The sequence below is a fragment of the Xenopus laevis genome, chromosome 1S (assembly GCF_017654675.1).
Source record: "Xenopus laevis strain J_2021 chromosome 1S, Xenopus_laevis_v10.1, whole genome shotgun sequence".
Lineage (NCBI taxonomy): Eukaryota > Metazoa > Chordata > Amphibia > Anura > Pipidae > Xenopus > Xenopus laevis.
Window position 1 is genome coordinate 15,320,694 of NC_054372.1, and position 25,485 is coordinate 15,346,178.

Consider the following 25,485-nt stretch of genomic DNA (forward strand, 5'->3'; position numbering starts at 1 on the left):
ACTTCGAAATTCAAAGTTTTTTTACTTCGAATCCTTCACTCGAAGTTAGTGAATCGGCCCCCTAGGGTAGGACTACACAGACGTTTTCGGCACGATCCGACACGATGCAACAAAACACCGGTGGCAATTCTCATGCGACGGAAATAAGGCGAGTGAATGCATTGTCGGATGAAGTCGCAGTGTTGATTTTACGCGACATGACTGTCTGATGCAGGCGCTGCTTGCATCTCGCGTCGGTTCGCGCTGAAAAACGTCTGTGTATTCCTACCCCTAGGTGGCATGATATATGAAATATTTTATACAAACGTGGGCACGTGTGTGTGTTTGTGTGTAAACTATATAAACTCCAGATGCCTGTCGGGATCAGTAGAAATAACAGTAATAACTGGAATTGACCCGCGTACTATAGTTTTATTTCCTTGTCTGATGCCTTTGCTTGCAGAATATGCACAAAATATCTCAATGTCTTAAATATATTGATAATGAGTTGAGTGCAGAGGTCTTCTTGCATTTGTCCACTGAAGCATGTGACATTGCCCAATCATAGCCCTGAATGACTTGTTTTCCGCAACAAAATGCCTTCGGTGGGTTACTGGGTCGGCTTGGAACGAGGTGCCGTTGTACAGTTACGTAAACTGCCAAAGAAAAATCAAGGGGAATACTGCCCTGCCACATAATTATTTAATCTCCCTCTCTGAAGACTCTGGCCTGGCTTTAAAAATCTGGATTGAAGCAAGTTCGAGGCAGCCAGAAAAACAACGAAAGTTACCGGTTTATTCATCATTTTACAAAGGCTCGGAGCAAATGCAGCCAACAGGGATAAAGTTGGTTCTAATGAACTTCTGGCTGAACTGGGATGATCGTAATGTTTAGATTGTAAAGGGAAAATAGACTCTGTTTATAAGTGTGGTTAAATCCTGCTTTCTGTTCATTTAACTATTCAATAAGATATATAGGACAGCCTGTCTCCAGAGGGTCATATTCATTAATATTTATGGAATCTGAAACAGTGCCACCCAGTGGATGATGGGAGATGTAGCTTTTAACAAATAACAGGACCATTGGGTACCTATTGCAGATTTAGTTGCTCATTAAGTTAAAATTATTATTGTGTCTTTTGCTACTTTCGCTGTTAAAATTATCCCCCCCGAGGCAAGGTTCTCATTCTACCGCGTGGCAGATCCTATAAAAATAATCACGTCCATGAGTAATATGTCTGTGGATTTAAGTCTGAGGGCTATAAAGACTTCAGAGTCTTTTCATTCCATCCCCAGTTCTAGGAACCCATAGCTTTCAAACAGTTGAGAAATAAATGCTGATTGGTTGCTTTGGGTTATTACACTGTACAAAAATTGAATCCTTTTAAAATTACCCCTCCCCAATTTGACACTGTTCCTATTTCTAATCCACACCTGTTTGCATGGTACCTATGGAACAAATAGGGAAGACCGTAAGGCTGCCAAGATGGTGCCATAGTTGGAGAAGGCTGATCGCCCGGTTAGAATGCCAGTGCAGTAACCTTGGCTCCTTCCATGCAAATTCAAAGGAAAAAAACACAATTACATCTTTCTTGTAATGGCACAATAGATTTTTTGTTGCTTTCCACAGGCAGAAAAGTGTCTCTATTGACACCATAACACCATTTACCGTGGGTAAAAAAACATGAAAGTTGTAACTGCAAAAAAACGTCTTTCTCCTGCATTGCATGGTTGTGTGGTTCAAATGTCTTAACATGGGCGCTTTTGTCTGTTTTGACGTCCGAAGGCGACAAAGCGCTCTGTGTCATTGCTCTTAAAGTGTCAAGTTCTGTACATTGTGTTTCATAAATACTGAACCGTTTGCTTTATTTTATTGCAGAAATGGAGGAACTCGTAGTGGAACTGCGGCTGTTTCTTGACCTGTTGGATCATGAATATCTCACAACAACAGTCAGAGAGAAAAAGACTTTAATAAACAAAATCCTGTACAGGATTCAGTCAGCCAGAGGTCAGTATATATGGGGAGGGGGCTCATTCCTTCACCCACAAATTAGTATATAAGGAGAGGGGCTCATTCAGTCATCCAGATGTCAGTATATACAGGGAAAGGGGCTAATTCAGTCATCCAGAAGTCAATATATAGTGAGAGGGGGCTTATTCAGTCATCCAAAGATCAATATATAGGGAGAGGGGCTCATTCAGTCATATAGAGGTCAATATATAGGGTGAGGGGCTCATTCAGTCATCCAGATGACAGTATATATAGGGAAAGGGGCTCATTCAGTCATCCAGAGGTCAATATATAGGGAGAGGGGGCTCATTCGGTCATCCAGAGGTCAATATATATGGAGAGGGGGCTCATTCAATCATCCAGAAGTTATTATATAAGGAGAGGGGGCTCATTAAGTCATTGGACTTATCTTGTCCTTCTGCAGATGGACATAGAGAGCATAAGCACCCCAATGATAGAGACGGCTGTAATAGTTTTTATTCTGGTATCCCCTGAGGGGATATGCAGCCGTTGAGGTGCAAGAGGATACATCACCTTTTTTTGAGTTGCTGTTCCTTTTTGGCTTCCTTCTCTCTTCTAATTATAGAACACATAATTTAAATGTGTCCTTTACATTGGAATTTGGCATTTTGTGTGCCCAAGGCTTCGTACCTAGTCTTAAAAATAATCTGCCCACAGAAGATGATCACTGGCACCTTCAATTAAGTTGAAATAAACAATTTGTGGTGGTTAATCTTATATTAATGTTTAGTATGTTATTTGATTGCCCTATTTTTTCTTACTTTTTATTGGGCATGTCTTTATCTTTCTGACTTCTAAAAGGCTTCCTGTTTGCTAGGGTAGGTGGGACCCTGGTAACCATAGAGCTACTGAGAACTAGACAACTGCAAAGCAAAACATGAATTAAATTCTAAATGCATATGTTGAACTACTTTAATCCATTACGGCTCACATAAGAACATGTTATTTTCTGGGTATTTTTGGGTAAAACAAGACGGTTTGCACGAAAGTGATATTTTTGCATGACAATTCTAGCCAACCCTCCCTTGCCTTTCAAGTAGCATGCTCGTGAGTGTTGAAGGTAAAAAATGTATTGTATGCTTTTTATTTCAGTTGTTTGCTAAATTATTTACTAGAAGTGGGTGAACTTGGTTGCTCTTTTTTAAATTAGAGACAATGGTGCTCATTACAATCGGTTGGTGATCAATCACTGCTTCAGAGTGTGCTGGACCACAAATACAAAACATTCTATTCTGATCTGAGATCCAACTAGATACCATTTCCTAAATGTTCTTCAGATGTTTCGGGTTTTTTTGCTAAGTTTTTACAATACATTTATATCTTTTATTTACCTTTCTCGCAGAATCTGAACTGAAGAACCATAACCACAGAGCAGAGTTGCCTTGCAATGTGCCTGCCCCACCTCAGATGCCTCTGCCAGAAATCCCTCAGCAGTGGCTGGTAAGAACTCTCCCATAAAGTGTTTAAAGGGGAAGTAAATAAACACCTACAATGATTTTGAGTTGGTGGCTGCCATCTTTGGTTGTGTCAGTTTTTGGCTTCTTGCAAGTTGTCAATGAGCAGGAGCATCTGCACTGAAAGAATCCAGAATGTTTTGGATTTTAGCATTCATGCTCCTGGTTGGCAATTGCAACCAAACGGGCAGCCAAAGATGGCAGCCTCCAACTGTTTTGAACAACTGACTACATAGAGATATGATACTATGGGCCCCTGGGGTATGCCAGCAATGCATTAGAAAGGAAGGCAGGGATCATGTTAAGGGGTGCTGAGCTAAAATAACAGTGGGTTGGTCCTACTTTAAAATTTTAAGTACCAGGGTCTTTGCATTTTGCCATGCTGCTAGTAGCCAGTAAACATATGCTTTGGCATCAGTAGGGAACCCAAAAAACTCAAGGGGGTTATTTATTAAAGTCCGAATGCAAAAAACTCTAAAAACTCGAGGTTTTTTTTCTAACTATAAAATCAGAATTTGTAGTGGAAAAAAAACCTCAAATTTTTCGAGATTTATTATACCCCGAGGATGGAAAAAGTCAGAATCCGAAAATCCTCCATCTCAGACCTGCTGAGTTTGTACTGTATATAAGTCATGGGAGAGGTCCCTATACTATTTGGAAGTTTCTGTGGTCTTCGCTGGAATTGGCCAGAATATGACTTTTTCGGGCAAAAACCAAAAAGTTCTGACTTTTCTGGGAAAAAGCCTGGAAAATTGATCAATTCGGGGGAAAAAATCCGTAAAAATCATATAAGATTTGGATTTTCACTTGATTTTATTGTTTTCCGCTTATCCGATTAAATCATTCTTTTTTAATGATAAATAAGGTGAAATCGTGGATTCTAGTTTGCTCTGACTTTTTTTAAATAAAATTAACAGAACAATTGGATTTTGATAAATAACCCCTTAAATGTAGTGTCAACACAAAGGAATTTTTATATTGGCACCATGTATTCTATGGTTACCTGTTTGTGAATAAAAGGGGGGTTCTTTTGCTTTACATCAGTGGGTCGTAGGGTTAAAGAAAATTCCCCTCTTTGCAAAGAAGAGAGAATGGATGGATACTATTTTGACTATAAACATGATAAAAACACAGGCCTGGATTTGTGGAAAGGCCACCTAGGCCCGGGCTTAGGGCGGCAGCATGCTGCCCAACCACACCCACATTGGTCCAGATGATGAAAATTTGGACGAAAAAAGTGGAGGGGACAGGGGCGACAAACATCAGTGGGCCTAGGGGCGCCCACTATGTAAATCCGGCCCTGCAAAAACACACAGTTTAAATGAAATGCTGTGAAAATGGAATCATTGGAAAACCACTTAATATAAGTAATTTAAAGGAGAAGGAAAGTCTTCTTCCACTTGGGGTTGCCAAATGTTAGGCACCCCCAAGTGATTGTATTGACTTACCTGAAACCCCGGGCCAGTGCTCCTATTGGCAGAAAACTGCACCAGCCCAGGATTATACCAGTGAGCACCACGGAGCACTTCTTTTCCGACGGCTGCACATGCGCAGTAGAGCGAAAAGCTGAACTTTAATTAAAAGAAGTGGCTGGAAGAGGATTGCTCCATAGTATTTGCTGGAAGAACCCTGGGCCAGTGCAGTTTTCTCCTGGGTTACAGGTAACTATTATATACAATCACTTGGGGTGCCTAACATTTGGCACCCCCAAGTGGAAGATGACTTTCCTTCTCCTTTAACAAACACAAGGTCACAGTGGGCAAGGTTATTTCCATTGTTATAAAGGGTAACTGTCTTCAGTTGTGCAAAAAAGTGAATATTAACTTTGCCATTAATTACGCCCCAGGACACAGGGCGGGAGGAGTGCTCTAACACTAGCAAGCTTGTCAGCACAGCCTCTGATCCTTGCACTTGGTTGGGTAGCAGAGCTTTAATCTCTTGCTGAATAACTGAACTTGGGGTTATTATGAGAAAAGTTTGGAATTTACAGAGGGACGGGAGCCGCAGTGGCTGTGCTCCATTGGGATCAGCATTGGGGTCCCACTCCCAGGTAGTAGCTGCATACTTGCCTGTTAATGTGCTATTTTTGAATAATTTTTTTTGCTTTTTTTTGATAATTTGTAAGTTAATTGCGGATCATTTCAGAGTGATCTGCGCCACAGTTTTTAATATGCTAGCGTCATGTGCCATTGCCTAAGCTTGAAACTGATATCATATTTACACGGCGGTCGGCTCTTTTAAAAAACCATGGCACGTACCACACAAAAAATCTTGGTAGCCTAGAAGGGGGCCGTGTGTTAGAGTCCTGCGGTACACTGCGGGTTGCGGGTAGAAGTTCCGGGTGCGGGTATAGACGCGGGTCGGCGGTTCTGTGGATTTGCAGGTCAGGCCGCGGGTCCTCTCAATAGCGATTTTTACTCCTTTTTTCTGGTCACATCTTCTTCTGATGACGTCACTTCCGGTTTACAATGACGGCACTTCCTGTTTTACTCTTTTTTCCCCCCTGACCACATCGACTTTCGATGATGTCACTTCCGGTTTACAATGATGGCACTTCCTGATGGTCAGCAGGTCCGGGTTGCGGAGAAGGTACTTGCGGGTCGGGTAGCGGGTAAGAATAGGGGTCCGGGTCGGGTACCGGTGCCAAAGTATGGACCCGCGCAGGACTCTACCCTGTGTAAAATGTAGCCTATGGGCCTCACATGTCCTTAATCCACCACTGGGGGCAGGTGCATTAATAGAGTAAAGTATACCACTGGGCACATTGAAGTACTAGTGAATAGGCCCTAAAGTCACCCAGTGTGATTAATTAATGAGCATGTTTCCTAACCAGCCATTATGATCAAGGGGATTTATGTCTCAAGTTTTCTTAGATAAATGTGCAATAAAAGTAGAAGCTGTAGGTCACAGAGCCTGTATTCTTTGTAGTGGAAATAATCAACCTGTGGCCATCTGACTGTAGTCTTTTTTTTTATTTTTTATATTTTTTTATTTATTTTTTTTTATTTTTTTGCGCTCCCTGATTTATGACCAGAATACAGGGAGCTCTTGAATGTTGCAGCAGCAACAGTGGATATGGGATTATGGGATGGAACATAAACATTCCTATGATCAGATGCTGCTGAACATAACAATGGAGCTGGTGGGAAAAGCCTCATAGGAAATTCCATGTCGATGACTTTTATGGGCACCATTGTTAATGTAGATATTTGGCAATGTTACCGGCATGGCCACTAATAGATTTCTTGTAGTGTTCCTCATGCAATTGCAGGATACGATGCTGTGCTAGTGCAAAATACAATCACGTGATTTCACAGCTGATAGACAAGTGCTTTTAGGCTGTGCAATCATTGTGCTGGAAAGAGATGGTAAAAAGTAGGAATCTACTGCAGGTATGGGATCTGTTATCCGGGAAACGCGTTATCCGGGAATCGCCGAATTATGGAACGGCCATCTCCCATAGACTCAATTTTATCCAAATAATCCAAATTTTTAAAAATTATTTCCTTTTTCTCTGTAATAATAAAACAGAACCTTGTACAGGTATGGGATTCGTTATCCGGAAACCCATTATCCAGAAATATCAGAATTACGGAAAGGCTGTCTCCCGTAGACTCCATTTTAATCAAATAATACAAATTTTTTGAAATGTAAAATTTTTCGGGACAGATTCGCTCCTTACGCGACTGCTCAATATATTTTAGACCTTTATTTAAATGTGATGCAAATAAAACGGAATTGTGCATTTTTGGACTGAATTCCTACACCTACAAAGGTAAGGTGTTATTAAAGGGGAAGTCCAACTTCACAGTAAACCATAAAACACAATTACCAGGTGTTAAAGGAGAAACAACCCCCTTATTAAAAAAAACCTTACCCCCCACCCCACATAGACCCCTTCCCTCCTCCCCACAGCCTAAGTGTTACCCTGGGAAAATGCCCCTAACGTTTTTCCTACCCCTCGGTGCAGATTCAGGGCATGGAGTTCACGGCAGCCATCTTCTTCTCTTCGGAAATCTTCAGAATGAGACCTGGGTGGCGGCGCTTGCGCAGTTGGAGCAATTTTCTGTTTTGCCCATCTTCTTCTCGAAGCGGCTAGAGGATGGTGTCCGTGAACTCCGATGCCTGAATCTGCACCGAGGGGTAAGTAAAAAGTTAGGGGCATTTGCCCGGGGTAATGCTTAGGCTGGGGGGGAGGGGGTCTATGTAGGGTAGGGGGGTAGGGTTTTTTTTAACTTTAGAGTTGAATTTAGATCCAATGGAGAAAACATTTTCCCATGGTCTAAATGAATATATGAGAATAAAAATAGGAATAGGATTTTGTCTTATCTACTGTAAAAACTGTAAATGCAGTATGCTATATTCCTTAGAGATGGAGCAGACTTTATTGTATTATACAATGTTTTTAGCTAATTTTCTTGGTCTTGGAAAGACTTTCCCTGTTCTGTTTCGGTGGGCTTATTCATTGAAAACCTAATAAGACCATTTAAGCGAGAAACGCTCCTCGACAGGCCTATATGCCATGTAGCCTTCTATATCAGCTTGAAAGAACAGCAAGTGCATTCCTAAATTGATCCATCTGTGTTGACATTGGCTAAGCATTCTGGTCCAACCCAACTGTCCAACTGTGTAGTAACCAGCGGTATAAAGGTATCTACCCTTTTCAGCTTTCATTTCCCTCATCTTTGTTTCCTGTTATTTCTATAAGGAAGTCCATATGTATAATAAGAAAAGGTCCACTTCAGCTTAAAGCTTGGGAGACATGCAGAGTGTGGCGTTATGTTCTGTTCAGTGTTTTTCTTATAGAACTTTTTTTTCCCCTGCATAAGAGATTCATTACTAAATTATGAATTGGTCAGTGAGCCACTACACTGGAGACTCCCTTTTTTTACCAGCCAAATACTGGAGCTTTTGAATTCAACATCAGGAAATGTTCCTGAATGATGTGGTTGAGTTGATTTTGCTTAATAGATTTTGAAAACATATAAATGACCATGGTCATGGTGCCAACTAGTACTTTTGTTTTCCTTAAGGGTAAGGGCACACACTAAGGGGCTGATTCATTAAGGGTCGAATATCGAGGGTTAATTAACCCTCGATATTCGAATATCGAAGTCGAAGGATTTAGCGCAAATAGTGCGATCGTACGATTGAAGGATTATTCCTTTGATCGAACGATGAAATCCTTCGAATCGAACAATTAAATCCAACGAATCGAACGATTCGAAGGATTTAAATCCAACGATCGAAGGAATATCCTTCGATCAAAAAAAGTTAGCCAAGCCTATGGGGACCTTCCCCATAGGCTAACATTGACTTCGGTAGCTTTTAGATGGCGAACTAGGGGGTCGAAGTTTTTTTTTAAAGAGACAGTACTTCGGCTATCGAATGGTCGAATAGTCGAACGATTTTTACTTTGAATCCTTCGATTCGAAGGTCGAAGTAGCCCATTCGATGGTCGAAGTAGCCCAAAAAAAACTTCGAAATTCGTTTTTTACCTTCGAATCCTTCACTCGAAGTTAGTGAATCGGCCCCTAAGATTCAGGGAGATTTAGTCACCCGGCAATAAATCGTCTCTTCTTCGGGGCAACTAATCTCCGCAACCTGCCTCCTGCCGGGTAGAATCTAAATTGCCAGCGGGATGGTGCTCAAAACGCTTTGTTTTCTGAAGTCGCCCAAAGTTGTCTCAAGAGGAAACTTCGGGTGACTTTGGAAAGCAGAGTGCCGTCCCACCGGCGATTTAATTTCTAGCCGGCGGGAGGCAGTTCAGGGAGATTAGTCGCCCCGAAAAAGAGACGATTTTTTGCCGGGTGACTAAATCTTCCTGAATCTTAGCGTGTGCCCTTACCTTTATACGCAAAGCTGTAATAATTCATTGGAGAATGCAACTGAAGAGACACACTGGGCTGTAAATACAGATTCAATTCACACAATGGCTCGTTGTAGCCTTGAATAAGTCTTTCCGTAGAGATGGCCACACACAGGATGATTTTCAGACTCTGTGAGCCTTGTTGCCGACTATGTTATCATTTAAAGGGGTAGTTCTCATATTAACTTTCAGTATGTAATAAAATGGCCAATTATAAGCAACTTTGCATTTGGTCCTCTTTTTTTTATTTATAGTTTTTGAATTATTTTCTTCCAATGTTCAGCTTTAAAAAAACAAATGCTCTGTAAGGCAACACGTTTGATACTGCTACTTTTAATTACTTGTCTTTCTATTCAGGCCTCTCCTATTCATATTCCAGTCCCTTATTCAAACCAGTGCATGGTTGCTAGGGTCATTTGCACCATAGCAATCAAAATTGCAAACTGGAGAGCTGCTGAATTTAAAAAAAAACTAAATATCTCAAAAACCATAGATAATAAAAAATAAAAAAACAATTGCAAATTGTCTCAGAATATCACTCTCTACATCATACTAAAAGTTCTCAAAGGTGAAGAACCCCTTTAATACATTAGTTGTTGCTCGCTTTTGTTTTGAGCATTTTTGCAATTTACATTAAATATTATTTTCATTTATTGTTGTATATGATATTGCCAGTTGTACACAGCTATTGTGAATTTGCGACAAAAGCAGCTTCTCCTTATTTCACATAATAGTTCTTTTGATGTAGGAGACTGCGTCTTCTGACTCTTCTCTGGCCAGTTCTATCTCTCATTTTATCTGGCACAGAACTGCAAGTTGCCATTGTTATTTTAGGATATTGTTGTGTAAAACTGCTCATATCATGAAAAAATGTGAGCCAGCACGTTTACCATGCTACTATTGCAAAACATGGGGGAAAACCAAAACAGATTTGAGCCCCATTAAATTGTAATAAGAGTTGGGGAGAACACCAAAGTTTATGGGGGTGCCAAATAAGGACTGTTGGTAACCCCAATGTGGATAGGCAGTCTAAAGGAGGCTCTGATAGGCAGTACATCTGGTTTAATGCCATCAAAACTTGCAAAAAAAATAAGCTCCTGCTTTAAAGCCACTGGGAGCAACATCCAATGGGTTGGTGAGCAACATGTTGCTCTTGAGCCATTGATTGGGGATCACTGTTAAATAGTAAAACATAAAAAGCAAGAGAATTACCTTTGATAACAGAAGAGATTGGTTTAATGTCAAATTCTCTGTATGCATAGGGCTGTGCATGGTGAGGATGAACAGGTTGATCTTGGATTTAACGTATATTAAAAAGAACCCTTCAAGCAGACCTTTCCTCTTTTAGCTATTAACCTATTTTTACTTTTCTTGCACCACTAATAACACGACCACAAATTCGCTGTAGACGTAGGGATGTAGATGGTGAGGATGGACAGGTTGACTTGGATTTTACGTATATATTGCCTTGAAAGAACCCTTCAAGCTATTAACCTATGTTCACTTTTTTAGACCATCTTTTCTTGCACCTCTACCGGGTGTGGGTTGTAAAAGGGCGGGTCAGGGTTGGATTTGCAACTCGCAAATGTCTGGCAATGTCCTTTGTGAAAGGATAACATTTTGGTTGCTCTGTTGTTTCAGCCTCCAGATAATGGACCTCCTCCTCTTCCAACGTCTTCCCTTCCTGAGGGCTACTATGAGGAAGCTGTACCGCTTGGCCCTGGAAAGGCTCCAGAGTACATCACTTCTAGTAAGTAATCGCTGGGCAAAAGCAACAAACTGCTGATTATAAGCCTTGGGTTTTAATGTCCTTCACTAAGGTAATGGCACAAAGAGCAGCTTGGGGTTTGTGATTGCTGATTAATTTCCTTACCACAATGCAATGTCAGTACAGGTATAGGATCTGTCATCCAGAAACCCGTTATCCAGAAAGTTCCAAATTGAGGAAAGGCAGTCTCCCATAGACTCCATTTTATCCAAATAATCCAAAATGTTAACAATTATTTCCTTTTTCTCTGTAATAATAAAACCTTGCCTTGTACTTGATATAATTAATTCTTATTGGAAGCAAAATCAGCCTATTGAGTTTATTTAATGTCTACATTGTTTTCTAGTTGACTTAGGGCATGAAAATCAATATTACGGAAAGATCCTTATCCGGAAAACCCCAGGCCCTGAGCATTCTGGATAACAGGTCCCATTACAGGTATAAGATCTATTATCCAGACTACTCGGGTTTTCTGGATAACGGAACTTTCCATAGTTTGGATCTCCATACCTGATGTCTGCTAAAAATGATTAAAACCCAATAGGAATGTGTTGCCACCAATTTATAATTATTTATTATAATTCCATCTTGGTTGGGATCAAGTACAAGGTTCTTAGGAACCTTTTTGCTTATTATTATTTTTAAAAATGTTGAATTGTTTGATTAAAATGTGTGATGGCCAACCTGTAATTCTGAGCTTTGTGAATAACTGGTTTCTGGATAATGGATCCCATACCTGTACAACTGAAATGCTTCCTATGAGTAAATTGCCTGCGTTCGGTTCATAATCACTGGATAACTGTGTCATTGTGCAGAACGCATGGGTAATGTTGCCTACTGTAGGTCTAATAACCCCTAGCAACCAATATGTTTTTTTTGAGTTTTATTATTAGATCTAAATGTTACCTGTCGATTTATTGTTATGGGTGGCTATTCTATTATTATTATTAATTGTTTGATTAAAATGTGTGATGGCCAACCTGTAATTCTGAGCTTTGTGAATAACTGGTTTCTGGATAATGGATCCCATACCTGTACAACTGAAATGCTTCCTATGAGTAAATTGCCTGCGTTCGGTTCATAATCACTGGATAACTGTGTCATTGTGCAGAACGCATGGGTAATGTTGCCTACTGTAGGTCTAATAACCCCTAGCAACCAATATGTTTTTTTTGAGTTTTATTATTAGATCTAAATGTTACCTGTCGATTTATTGTTATGGGTGGCTATTCTAGAGCTATATGTTCTTCCTTTTAAGTATCCAGTGGACAGATGTTTTCAGGTTGTTTGGGGTCAGTTCCCAAGCATATACACAGTATAGTATTAAAAATAAATAGGCTTAAGTTGGCAGTAGGGAGTCCTCTTTTCACCTCTACGCTTGACATCGGTAATCCAATCCAGACCTTGGTAAGTCTCTTTCATTTTCTAATGATTTAGCTTGGCATGACTCCCCATCGCAACTCTGAAAGCTTGGCACAGAGGCGCACCGCCTGCCCTCCCATTCTAATGACCATCACTTCTCCTGCCAAACATTTGCACAGATGCAGATATATCCCGTTTTAGTTGCTGACACAGCCTTTACAATGCGTGAAAAATGTATTATTGTTGTTGACAAAACAAGAATCTCTAGGAAAACAAAAATATTATTTTTTTGTGGTCTGAGCGCTAATGTGAGGCCAGCGAACCGGGCTGATCTCACACAAAATGTCAATAAAAACACAGAATTGCTTCTTCTCTGCGGGACTAGAACATTCTTCACAGCTGGGTGTCCGTATTAAAGCAAAGTTCTCTGTTTTGTGTGGAAATCATTTGTTTTAGCAAAAAAAAAAAAAAATAAAGAGCTGGATGGTCTCCATGCTGGGATATGGTTTTGCTATATCAACATGAAAAAGATTGATACACTTGTGCAAAGCGAGGAATGAAATTTACGGGGAATTTTCTAGTTGGCTGTCTCTCTTGAATGTAGAAAATATTGAAAAAAAATAAATACGAAAAAGTCTCAGTGGGTTTATTTAAAAAAGAAATAAAAAAGGTGCAGTAAATACAGAACAGCATAATAGGTTTTCACCCCAAATCTCACAATAATTGACCTTCAAGTTGAGTTGTTAGGAGTATGTAGAAAACCAGACCAAATGACCTTCAGGCTGATGCCACTTTCATGCCCCCTTTCCTAATGAGGGAACATTACCATAATTTGGAAACAAATCTGCTTCCTGGAATGTGGAGTAGACTACTGAGACTACTTTGTCCAGTCCTATATCTGTGTGGTATTTGAGTTACAGATCCTTTAAAAGATCCTTAACATAAGCTTTATGTTCTCAAGACTATGACTCAGATGCCATGAGCAGTTCATATGAATCCTATGATGAGGAGGAAGAGGATGGCAAAGGGCAGAAGAAGAGGCTTCAGTGGCCTTCAGAAGAAGCATCTATGGATCTTGTGAAGGATGCCAAAATTTGTGCATTCCTCCTCCGGAAGAAAAGATTCGGCCAGTGGACCAAACTCCTGTGTGTCGTCAAAGAAAACAAATTATTGGTAATTAGTTCTTCACTATTATATCTGCCTCCGATGTTGGTCTTCTATTTAAAGCATGTGTGTTGTTTTTTCCAATTTCGGTAACAGTTGAACTTTGGTTTTTGGTTAAAATGGTACGTACGTTTTCTGCCACAAGGTTTCATCCATGATCTCTTCATTGATGAAACCTTGTGGCAGAAAACGTACGTACCATTTTACGCAAAAACCAAAGTTCAACTTTTACCGAAATTGGAAAAAAACAACACACATTCACCAAATTTTGGCTAAAAAAGAAACTGGCTAAATACAAACCTAATTTGAACATTATAGGTTCCTCCACCTAAAACCTGATGTTTTTTCCATAACCGAAGAAAATCTAAATCTCTAGAAGAACTACAAATGTAATTGCAGTAGAAAGCTGTGTTTGTGTATCCCTTTCTGTTCTTTGGGTCTGACACTTAAAACTATGTAACAGGAGTCAGGTCTGTTCTAGGTTTGTTAATCAGCTGGATTTCAAGATTGTTTTTGGAGTTAGGAGGCAGGAGTGGCAAAAAAATGAAAGGGTGGTGACAGATGGGGAGATTAGTCAACGATAAATCGTTGTACTGCGGGTCGACTAATCTCCCCAAAATGCCTTCCCGCCTGAAAGAATACGAATCACCTGCGGGATGGCATACGAATCGCTTCGGATTTTCAAAGCCATCCCGCCGGTGATTTGTATTACGGGGAGATTAGTCTCCTGCAGTAGAGAAGATTTGTCGCTGGGTGACTTATCTACCCGTCTGCCACCACCCTAAGGGGTCGGTCAGTTACTTTGCAATTTACAGTGGGTTTTTTTTTGTTTGTTTCAAAGCTCATAAGCTGTTTATTAACTGCTAATGTAATGGATTTTGTAACAGCACCACTTGCTGGTTAGTTACTTTTGGATGTTTGGAGAAATAGGAGAGATACAGTATGTGTTCAAAAGGAAAGAGAACAGAAAAACTCTTCTGATGTTGCCCTGCTCAGGAAAGAGATGAAAAGGGTAATCTGAAGTTTTGGATTTCTTTTATAAGCCGAGCAACACCAGAACAAATGTGGCAGTAATTCTCTCTGACTTCACATGTGGCCTTTCTCAGGCCCGGATTTGTGGAAAGGCGGCCCAGTCCTAGGGTGGCAGGAATTTAGGGGGGCAGCCTGCTGCCCAACCTCACCCACATTGATTCAAAAACACTGTGGATGCGCTGGAGATACAATCATTTTTTAAATTTCCTGTGCGCCACTTCCCATTGCTCCAGTCCAGATGATGAGGAGGGAACAGGGGCAATGGGCCTAGGGGCGCCCACTATGTAAATCCGGCCCTGCCCTCTCTGTTACTAGTACACTTTAACTGTGACCTACTATCTAATGACCCTGTTGACTGAAGGCCAAAGGATGTCCCTTTAAGCTATAAAGCTGATTTTGTTTTCCAGGGAATGTCATCGCTGATATTTATGTATAGTACTCTACCCTAAGCCTTATACCTGTTCTCTCACCTTTCTCTCTATTTCACAACAGTGATTTGTTGAAAATTGTTTTCCCTTCCTTTTCACAAGTGCTACAAAACTTCTAAGGACCAACAACCACAAATGGAGCTGCCGCTGAATGGTTGTGCGGTCACCTATGTGCCGAAAGACAGCAAGAAGAAGAAACATGAGCTCAAGGTTACTCACCAAGGGACCGATGCTTTAGTACTTGCAGTGCAGAGCGAGGAACAGGCAGAACAGTGGCTGAAGGTAAGTGACATACTGATTAGTATTCCGAGCAGGCCAGGCTTTTCCTAAACAACTGTGGCCATGGAAACCTTTTTTAATGTTGGGAAAGACCTGCGTGACTATTGCATTGGAAATATTTTAAGAGCACTGTAAATGGTGCTGGCGAGCATCATTTTGCTAATGTTCTCTGTATTTTACCTTTACTTTATGTTGATCCAAAGCCTGTGACCACTTGTATTGTTGTGCAATGGTGAAAACAAATCTTTTCTTGGCAACCCTGTATCAGATGAAATTCTTACTGGGTTTTAATCCAGTATGTGAAAACATATGGCACTTGCAATAAGGAGCCAGAATAGGGAGGGGCATGGCAGCATCTGGAAGGCAGCACTGTCATAAAATTACCATTTCACATGGGAGAATCCCTATGGATTGTCTTACAGCCATTGCAGAGAAATATTATATAACTATTCCAGAACAGGTACACCACCATTCTACAAAAAAAACATTCTGGTTATGGTGACCCTTTAAATCGGGGGTCCCCATCCTTTTTACCCACGAGCCACATTCAATAATAAAAAGTGGGGGAGCAATGAAGAACGTTCCTGGGGATGCCAGTTATGTGATGTCATTGGCTATGGGCGACCCTTATGTGGACTGGCAGCCTACATGAGGTTCTGTTTGGCAGTACACCTGGTTTTTATGCAACAAAAACTTTCCTCCAAAGGAGGAATTACAAAATTACGACTAGGACTTGGTCACTGGGAGCAACATCCAAGGGGTTGAGGAGCAAGATGTTTCTCACGAGCCAATGGTTGGGGATCACTGCTTTAAATAAAATACAGAATTTTATTAGGGGGGTAAGCTTAAGCAAGGACTACAACTGGCCAACATACTCTGTACTCTGTATTGGCTATTGTCAAAAACATCCATTCATGTGTACTGATATATATGCCTTGCATGGGTATCACAGCTATACCGTATTTGGCCTCTGCTGATTTGCTTTAGTAATAGGTTTGTATTAACCCAATACTTTATATGATTCAGCATGTTATAGGGAACAATTTGAGGAATTTTTTAGGTTTCCATGCCGCTGAGTAAATGTTTTGGAATGATGGCTTGGTAGGTCAGGCAAAAACCAGGATTAGCCCATACTAATAGCTGGCAAATGGTTCTCTTCTTATTTGTGCACTCATTTGTACCTGATATTTTTTAAGGGTGCAAAGAGATCCATTTAAGTGATAAATAATTAGACCAAAGAACAAACCATGTGTCTGTCACACACATAAGTATTCACCTTAAAGAGACTAGTAACACGCACACTTTTTATCCCAGGCCTTCAAACCAATATCAGCCAATCAGATGTTTGCTTTTGTTATTTTAGATACGCTAGACCAGTGATGCTTGGTTGTTATGGATTATTAGATCTGCATCAAATGTTACTACATTTCCCCCCTGTAAGGACAACTGCAATGTTTACTCCAAGTCTAGTAACCCATAGCAATCAATCAGCAGGTATAATTTACTGGTCTGCTGTGCATTGACAGAGACAATTCACGTTTCCTTTGTTGTGGATAAACACAAACTAATAGATTGGTGTTGCAATGAAAATCCCACCTAAACAAAGGGTTTATTATGTCTTTAAAGGAGAAGGAAAGTCTGTTTGCACTTGGGGGGTACCAAATGTTAGGCGCCCCTAAGTGATTGTATTGACTTACCTGAATTGCCAGGCTGGTGCTCCTATCTGCAGAAAACTACACCGGCATGGGGTTTATACAGTGAGCACCACGAGAGATCTTCTTCCGTCTTTCTCTTTCTTCGCGCGGTTGCTCATGCACAGTAGAAGAAAAAGCCAAACTTTAACTGAAAAGTCGGCTATTTCGTTCTACTGCGCATGCGCTTGCCAGGGGAAATTTGAAGAAAGAAGAAGTGGGAAGTGGATCGCTCCATGGTGCTCACTGGTATAACCCTGGGCCGGTGCAATTTCCTGCCGATAGGAGCACCGACCCGGGGTTTCAGGTAAGCCAATACAATTACTCGGATATGTCTAACATTTGGCACCCCAAGTGCAAACAGACTTTCCTTCTCCCTTAAAGGAGAAGGAAAGCTACAGAGGCATTTTATTGCCAATAGATTAACTGCAATAGTGCAAGCTAGAATGCTGTATTTACAGTATTCTGTAGAATGTTTTACCATATCTGAGTAAAAAGCTCTAGAAACTTACTGTTTGTTTAGGATAGCAGCTGCCATATTAGCTTGGTGTGACATCACTTCCTGTCTGAGTCTCTCCCTGCTCTGGGCTCAGATTACAGTAGAGAATGGAGGGGGGAGGAAGAGGAGCAAACTGAGCATGCTCTTGCCCAGGGCAATGAGATTTAAGATGAAGGCAGGAAGTCTGATACAGAAGCCCATGAGTACACAATAGAAGGAAAGAAATGCTGTGTTTCTTTTGACAGGAGACTCAGAGCAGCACTACTTTGGGGGTTTACTGGTATATTTAGATGGACCTTTCTGATAAGGCTTACTTAGTTTTAACCTTTCCTTCTCCTTTAAGATGATGATGTCCAGGTTCTTGCATGTTGTGGTCTATTTATTCACTATTTATCATGTTTGAGTGCTGGATTATTATGCAGGGGGCAGTAGAAGCTCTTGCAGGGCCACATCCAACACACAGGATTCCAGTTGGACAGCCCTGCCCTCTAAATACTTAATCCTTACTTTATAGAGTATTAGGATTTGACAGGGAACATTCGCTGACTCACTACCTAACTACTATTCACTCATGGATCAACATCATGTTTGTGAATATGCCGGAGACCTGAACTTGAAGACATTTTTAGAGCGCTGCATAGTATTCCGGGTAACACGTTCAAATAACATTTCCAACTATAACACATTAATGCGTAAAACCTCCATCTGAGCTTCATTTGGGAAAGACCTTCCTTCCCTCCCAATGTTTTACTTCATAAAAACTGCAGCACGTTACGGAATGAAGCGTATGATTCTTAGAAAGTCTCTCTGGCATGGCAAGTTGGCAAGGGGTACGGCCAAGAGAGAGTGTAATGTGCCGAGAGCTCAAACTCTTTTCTATTGATAGAACTGATAGTTCAGAAGGTTTTATTCTGTCTCCTTCTTATTGATGAGGTGGAAATTCCTTAATGGGCTTCTTGTATCAAGCAGTAGCCCTTCAGATATAGTTCTTTAATTCGGGTTTGTTCTGTTGCCAAGGCTAAAAAAAAAGAAATGTAGCTTGTGTTTAAAGTCAGGTGCTTCATTGGGCTGGTGTGGTAGGGCTGCTGTGTCCACTGTGATTACACCAAGGGGAGCTACCATGAATGTTAGTGGTTTATGTGTTTAGGTCTTATTGGAAGTTTTGGGGGGAAGGGGTGTTTCTTTTAATTTAAGGATATTAGCAGTTTATTCATGAGAGCCCTCTGCTGTTCATCCAGGGCAAAAGTTTAACTGAAGCAGGAAGCATCTCTTGAGGCATCCCTGTTCATCTCTTTTGCTCAGGACTAATTGAAAGGAGCAGAAAATCATCAAGAGATGCTACTTGCTTCAGTTAAAGAGATACTGACATCAGAAAAGAACCTTTTTTATTATCTATCATAACATTGTCTGATGCATTTACATTACCTTTCTTACCCCCATGTTCCTCTATGAGGGGGCTGCCATATTTTGCAGCAGTAGTCCGTTAGCATTAAAAACTCTAACTGACAGGTTAGGAAGGGACAGTCAGATTGAACAGTCTGGTTTAGGAACTTTACATACTTACATAAGCTATCAGTGAAAAACGATCAACATGACCTATGGGTAACTTTTAATACAGATAAATATTTTGAAAAGAAGATTTTTAGTGTCACTATCACTTTAAATAAGCTTTTGCCCTGAATTAACATCAGAAGACACTCGGATTACAGTGTAAAACAAATGTGAATATTTCTAAATACATTTTTACATTGATGACATTAAGTTTTAAAGGGTTGTTCACCTTTGAGTTAACTTTTAGTATGATGTAGAGAGTGATATTCTGAGACAACTTGCAAGTGTTTGTCATTTTTTTTTGCCTGTGTTCAGTGAGTTTGCAATTGATATTCAGCTCAGATTCAAAAGCAAACCGTTCTGACCCATGTGGCTACACCTCAAGTCTCTGATTGGTTACTCCCTGGTAACCAATCCGCATCTCTGCAGAACCAGTGGCTGCCGCAAAATAATCCTCCAAATATCTCCAGTTTATCTGTTAAAATCTGGCTCCATGATCTTTGTCCCTGCAACTGGAGTTGGAAACCGTAAAGGCAAAAATAAAATACAAAATACAAATCTCTACACAGTCACCGACTGCTCTACAGGGAAACAAACAAAGCTGCTTGAGTTCTGCATGGCTGGGAAGTTATGCGGGGGCTCCCCCTGCTGTTCATAAGTATGATTGTTTCCCTGCCCAGCAGTTAGTGAAGGGATAATTTCACTGCATACAGTCGGGTTTCTTATAAAAACGGTACACATTTTTTAATTAAAGTATATTGGAGATAGGGTTCTTTTTCATTAAAGAAAATAAAAATGGGATTTTATTTTTTTCCTTTACATGCCCTTTAACTAAAGAAGTAGCTAGAAATGTTGTACAATATGTTTTTGGCTTCTGTAACAGCTCAAGGCAACCACAGCCCTTTAGCAGTAAAGATCTGTGTCTCCAAAGATGCCCCAGTAGCTCCCCATCTTCTTTTCTGCTGATTCACTGCATTTGCTCTGTGCTGCTGTCACTTATAAGCTTAGGGACCCACTCACAATATACAGTACACATAGACTAGAAATGTCACAATATAAGGCTGATTAGTAATTAATACAGATAATTACTACATGGCAGCACAGAAACCAGTGCAATTAGCATCAGAATTTAATAATCAGCCCTGTAGCATCCGCTTATATTACAGGGGAAGCTCATTTTCTGCTGGATAATTAGTGACGAGCCCTAAGCTTAGCTTCTCAACAGCCAATCAGAGCCCACTGAGCATGTGAGTGTCACAGACACTTTCCAAGATGGTGACCCCCTGTGACAAGTTTGAAGTCCTGGATCATTGCTGCTATTGACAAGCTGAAACTTTAGCCTCGTGCAATAAGTTCAGTATATCATTTTTAGCCATATTCATTTTTATTCTGTATTGTGAACCCTCCAGCGTATTGCACTGTTAATTAAAGGGTTGAGGGTTATTTCACCACTCTATGAAAACACCATCAACTGAAAAGTAAGGGCCAAGGTTACTTAGTGTTGATACTGTTAGTTGCACAGAGCTGCAGCACAAGCAAAGCTATACAACAGTCCTCTGAACTTATACAAGCAGCAGGGGCAACACTAAAGAGAAGGAAAATGATTAAATCTAAATTAAAGGGGAACTATTGCGAAAATGAAAATATAAGCTTCATCATACTGAAACAGGAAACTTTCTAAATACAACAATGAAATATTCTGCATTGTTTCTGAAATAATCAAGTTTATCTTCACTGTTCCTCTCTCGACATCAGTTATTCTTAATTCTCTATTCATGCAGGAGTTGGGTGGCAGATATTCATTGACCGTTAAGGTGGCTATACACTATTAGATCCGCTCTTTTGGTGAGGTCGACAAACGAGAGGATCTTAACCCGATTAGGCCCACTAACGGCTGGGTGATATCGGTTGAATCGGAACGTTGTTAATACATATGGGCACCGACGGGTCGCAGGACCCCATCAACTAGCCGATGTGATCCTGGATCGTGGAAAAAAAATCAAACTTGACCGATCGATACCTGCCCAATTTTCGGGCTGATATTGATCGGGAGGACCCTTCGGGAACCCCCAGGCACAGGCACATAAGCTGCTGAATCGGTCTAAAGGACCACCTTTAGATCCAATATATCTTATAGGGGGGGCTACTTGCCTTGCAGATGTATTAGAGTTCACTCAAATAACTGATTCCAGTACAAACAAAATGCCTTTTGCACAAATCCTGCATGTAGAGAGACATGATGTCTGGTGATTTTAATAGACTGAGCTCTAATACATCTTCTAGGCAAAAGGAGCCCCCCTATAATATATATTGGATCTAAATGTCAATGAATATCTGACACCCAACTGCTGCATGAAGAGAGAATGAAGAGAAACAGATGCTGAGAGAGGGATAGTGAAGATAAACTTGATTATTTCAGAAACAGTACAGAATTTTTTAAATGATTATATTTAGAAAACTTCTTATTTCAGTATGCTGAAGCTTATATTAAATTTAAATTTTTGCGATAATACCCCTTTAATAATAATATTGCTTTTGTCCCTCAAAGTACAGACAATTGTTTGTTTTATATTAGACCTACTCTCGGCTTTTGCTGCCAAAGATATCTGCCCTAAGTGTATCCCAGTGTTGCGCTAATACAGTGGAGATGATTGTAGCTCAGAAACAATGGATTCCGTACTGTTTGTTTGTAGAGACCTTTATTGTGTCAGCTACGAGGCACAGGGCTAAATCTGAGGTCACTTCTAGTCTAGACAGCAAACCACATTAATGGCCTACGGGCTGCTCGTGAGGAAATGTTTTGGTGAAAATCACTGTCATTGAAAATGAATCTTGGTAATACACTCAAAAAGCTACTAATTAAATTGTATTTTTTAGCCAAAAATCAGGTCACAACCCCAGCTGTTAAAGCAGACAGTCTGTGCTGTAAGGCAAAGGAGATTATACCCTAAATTCAATAGATTTCCTATTGCTACTACTGTTATTCATTTGTATATTAAATATGATGTTTCCTTAGGAGCTTGTAAGTGCCTTAAAGGTTGTATTTCCTTATATAAACTAAGGGCCAAGGATGGTAAATCTGACATTCTCTAGATTTAGCTTTACCTGTAGCTCTATAGGCTTTCAACTGACAGTAACAGCCTGGGTTTGAGATTACAAGTATAGTAGGTAGAGATGGTGCCTATAGTGGGATAATAGTCTCTGGGAAGGGAGTGTGACTGTGGGATAGCAGGTATAGTAGGGAGAGATGGTGCCTATAGTAACAGTGGATAATAGTCTCTGGGAAGAGAGTGTGACTGTGGGATAGCAGGTATAGTAGGGAGAGATGGTGCCTATAGTAACAGTGGATAATAGTCTCTGGGAAGGGAGTGTGACTGTGGGATAGCAGGTATAGTAGGGAGAGATGGTGTCTATAGTAACAGTGGATAATAGTCTCTGGGAAGGGAGTGTGACTGTGGGATAGCAGGTATAGTAGGGAGAGATGGTGCCTATAGTAACAGTGGATAATAGTCTCTGGGAAGGGAGTGTGACTGTGGGATAGCAGGTATAGTAGGGAGAGATGGTTTCTATAGTAACAGTGGATAATAGTCTCTGGGAAGGGAGTGTGACTGTGGGATAGCAGGTATAGTAGGGAGAGATGGTGCCTATAGTAACAGTGGGATAATTGTCTCTGGGAAGGGAGTGTGACTGTGGGATAGCAGGTATAGTAGGGAGAGATGGTGTCTATAGTAACAGTGGATACTAGTCTCTGGGAAGGGAGTGTGACTGTGGGATAGCAGGTATAGTAGGGAGAGATGGTGCCTATAGTAACAGTGGGATAATAGTCTCTGGGAAGGGAGTGTGACTGTGGGATAGCAGGTATAGTAGGGAGAGATGGTGCCTATAGTAACAGTGGGATAATTGTCTCTGGGAAGGGAGTGTGACTGTGGGATAGCAGGTATAGTAGGGAGAGATGGTGCCTATAGTAACAGTGGATAATAGTCTCTGGGAAGGGAGTGTGACTGTGGGATAATAGTCTCTGGGAAGGGACTGCAGCAGACAAAACATCCCATGTGCCATTACTCTTAGGGGCAGATTTATCAAAGGTCAAGCTGTGTTTTCGAATGAAAAAAATTTGAATTTCAAGCTATTTTTGTGTATTTGGACTAGGGAATAGTCCAAATACGATTAGAATTTCAAAAAAAAAATTCAAAAATTAGAATATTGAAATTTATCATGTATTGTCTCTTTAAAAACTCGACTTCGACCATTCGCCATCTTAAACCTGCCGAATTGCTGTTTTAGCCCACGGGGGATCTCCTAGAACCTATTTGGAGTCAATTGGTGGACTTTGAAGAATCAAAGTTTTTTGGGGGAAAAACTTCTAATCAAATTCGATCGAATGCGCTATTCCTTAGATACGAACGATTTGAATTTGACCGAAAACGGACCTATTCGATCGAAAACGGACCTATTCGATCGAAAACGGACCTATCGGACCCAAAAAAACTTCGACTTCATTTCGGTTGGTCTTTTTGAATTTAGAAGTTTTTTTCAATTTGAAATTCGACCCTTGATAAATATGCCCCTTAATGTCTGGGGATATCAATTAAACCCTGCTTGTCATAACTCTTTAGGAGTTATTCTTTATTAGTGACTCGTGCTAAACTTTAGTCTTTCAGTTTATTCCTTACTCTCTGCTCACTGTGTTCATGTAAGTCAGGACATTGTAACCAAAGAACATCCTGAGCAGACAGACCGAGAGGGGCAGTTGCAGCTGTTTTTCTATTGGACGGCAGCAGTGGCCAAAACACCCCATGTGTCCTTACCTAAAGGTGATTAGAAAAATGTTGATTGTATAGAGCAACAATGTGCTTCTCTATGTAACTAGCAAAGCATTTCCCACCATACTGTCTGCACCATCAAAGTAGTTGCCAAAATATCTCTGGTCTGAGCCAATATTTTTCCTCTCAAAAAGTTTATTTGAAGGTCAGGCTGGAGGTAAGTATAACAACGATGAGTAATTTGATTTCTTTGGGATTTTTGTAATGCGCGGTGTTATCAGATATAGAGGGATGTATGGCAGAAGGAGAAACATTGAGAGAAAGGTTAGAATAACAGACCGTTTGAAAGGGTATTTGGAAGCTAAGGGAGAACATGGAAAGATGGTGTTCATGGAGAAAAATGCCAGATATAAATGATTGCATTGAACAAAAGTATGACTATTTTAAGGCGAACCACTTTTGACATCCAAAATTTCATCAGGGGCCCCTGACCTTATAAGGGGGGACAAATACAAGTGTAAAACCATTTTATGAGCCATTTAATAACAGTTTCATGAATATTTAAGGCAGGTAATAAGTGTGTATCCTTAATCTCAACTGGGCTTCCAGGAGTTTCTAGAAGGAGGCATTCTCTTCAAATCTCACCTTTAATGGCCTAAAGTTTTAACCCCCCAACCACAATACTTGCTTCCAAGCCAGGAATTCAAAAATAAGCCCCTGTTTTGTAGCCACTGGGAACAACATCCAAGGGGTTGTTAGCAACAAGCTCATAAGCCACGAGTTGGGGATCACTGCTGTATAAGATCCTATTTCCAAACAAGTGGATCTTCACCCAATTGAGCCACCAATAAGGAAGATCCTTTTGACTCCTAGGTCACAGATCAGATATTAATGGGGGCCTAGGGGACAAGTTTTTTATTGCCGCATGGGGTTTTTCTAACTTGCACTAGATATCTGACCAATTTTCCCCTGATAATGGCCGATTAGGCCATTACGTGTACCCCATACATGGCCAATGGTCTTTGACTTGAGAGGTAGAGTTGGCAGTTTTTTTTAGCAAGTATATTGCCATGTTAAAGGGCATGTAAAGTCTAAAATAGAATAAGGCTAGAAATGCTGTATTTTGTATACTAAATATAAACATGAACTTACTGCACCACAAGCCTAATCAAACAAATAATTTATGCTTTCAAAGTTGGCTACAGGGGGTCACCATCTTGTAACTTTGTTAAACATCTTTGCAAGACTAAGACTGTGCACATGCTCAGTGTGGTCTGGGCTGCTTAGGGATCGTCATAAACAAAGCTGCTTGAGTTCTGCATGGCTGGGAAGTAAGGCGGGGGCTCCCCCTGCTGTTCATAAGTATGATTGTTTCCCTGCTCAGCAGTTAGGGACCGTCTGACAATTCCTATCCACAGCAGTAAATGAAGGGAGAATTTCACTGCATACAGTCAGGTTTCTTATAAAAACGGTACACATTTTTTAATTAAAGTATATTGGAGATAGGTTTCTTTTTCATTAAAGAAAGTAAAAATGGCATTTTATTTTTTTGCATTTACATGCCCTTTAAGAAAATGCATGCAAGATCAGCTGGGATCAAAATTAAGTTTAGAAT

General features: G+C 40.5%; 1 protein-coding gene across 2 annotated transcripts in view; it reads left to right on the plus strand.

Moving 5' to 3' along the window:
* Window positions 1-25,485, plus strand: part of afap1.S (actin filament associated protein 1 S homeolog) — a 96,572-nt gene that overhangs the window by 38,346 nt on the left and 32,741 nt on the right. For both annotated transcript variants that reach the window (XM_018243027.2, XM_018243028.2), the window contains exons 2-6: window positions 1,858-1,986; window positions 3,353-3,450; window positions 10,975-11,083; window positions 13,425-13,636; window positions 15,190-15,369. In XM_018243027.2, coding sequence (XP_018098516.1) covers window positions 1,858-1,986; window positions 3,353-3,450; window positions 10,975-11,083; window positions 13,425-13,636; window positions 15,190-15,369 — 728 coding nt within the window. The remainder of the gene's footprint in view (window positions 1-1,857; window positions 1,987-3,352; window positions 3,451-10,974; window positions 11,084-13,424; window positions 13,637-15,189; window positions 15,370-25,485) is intronic.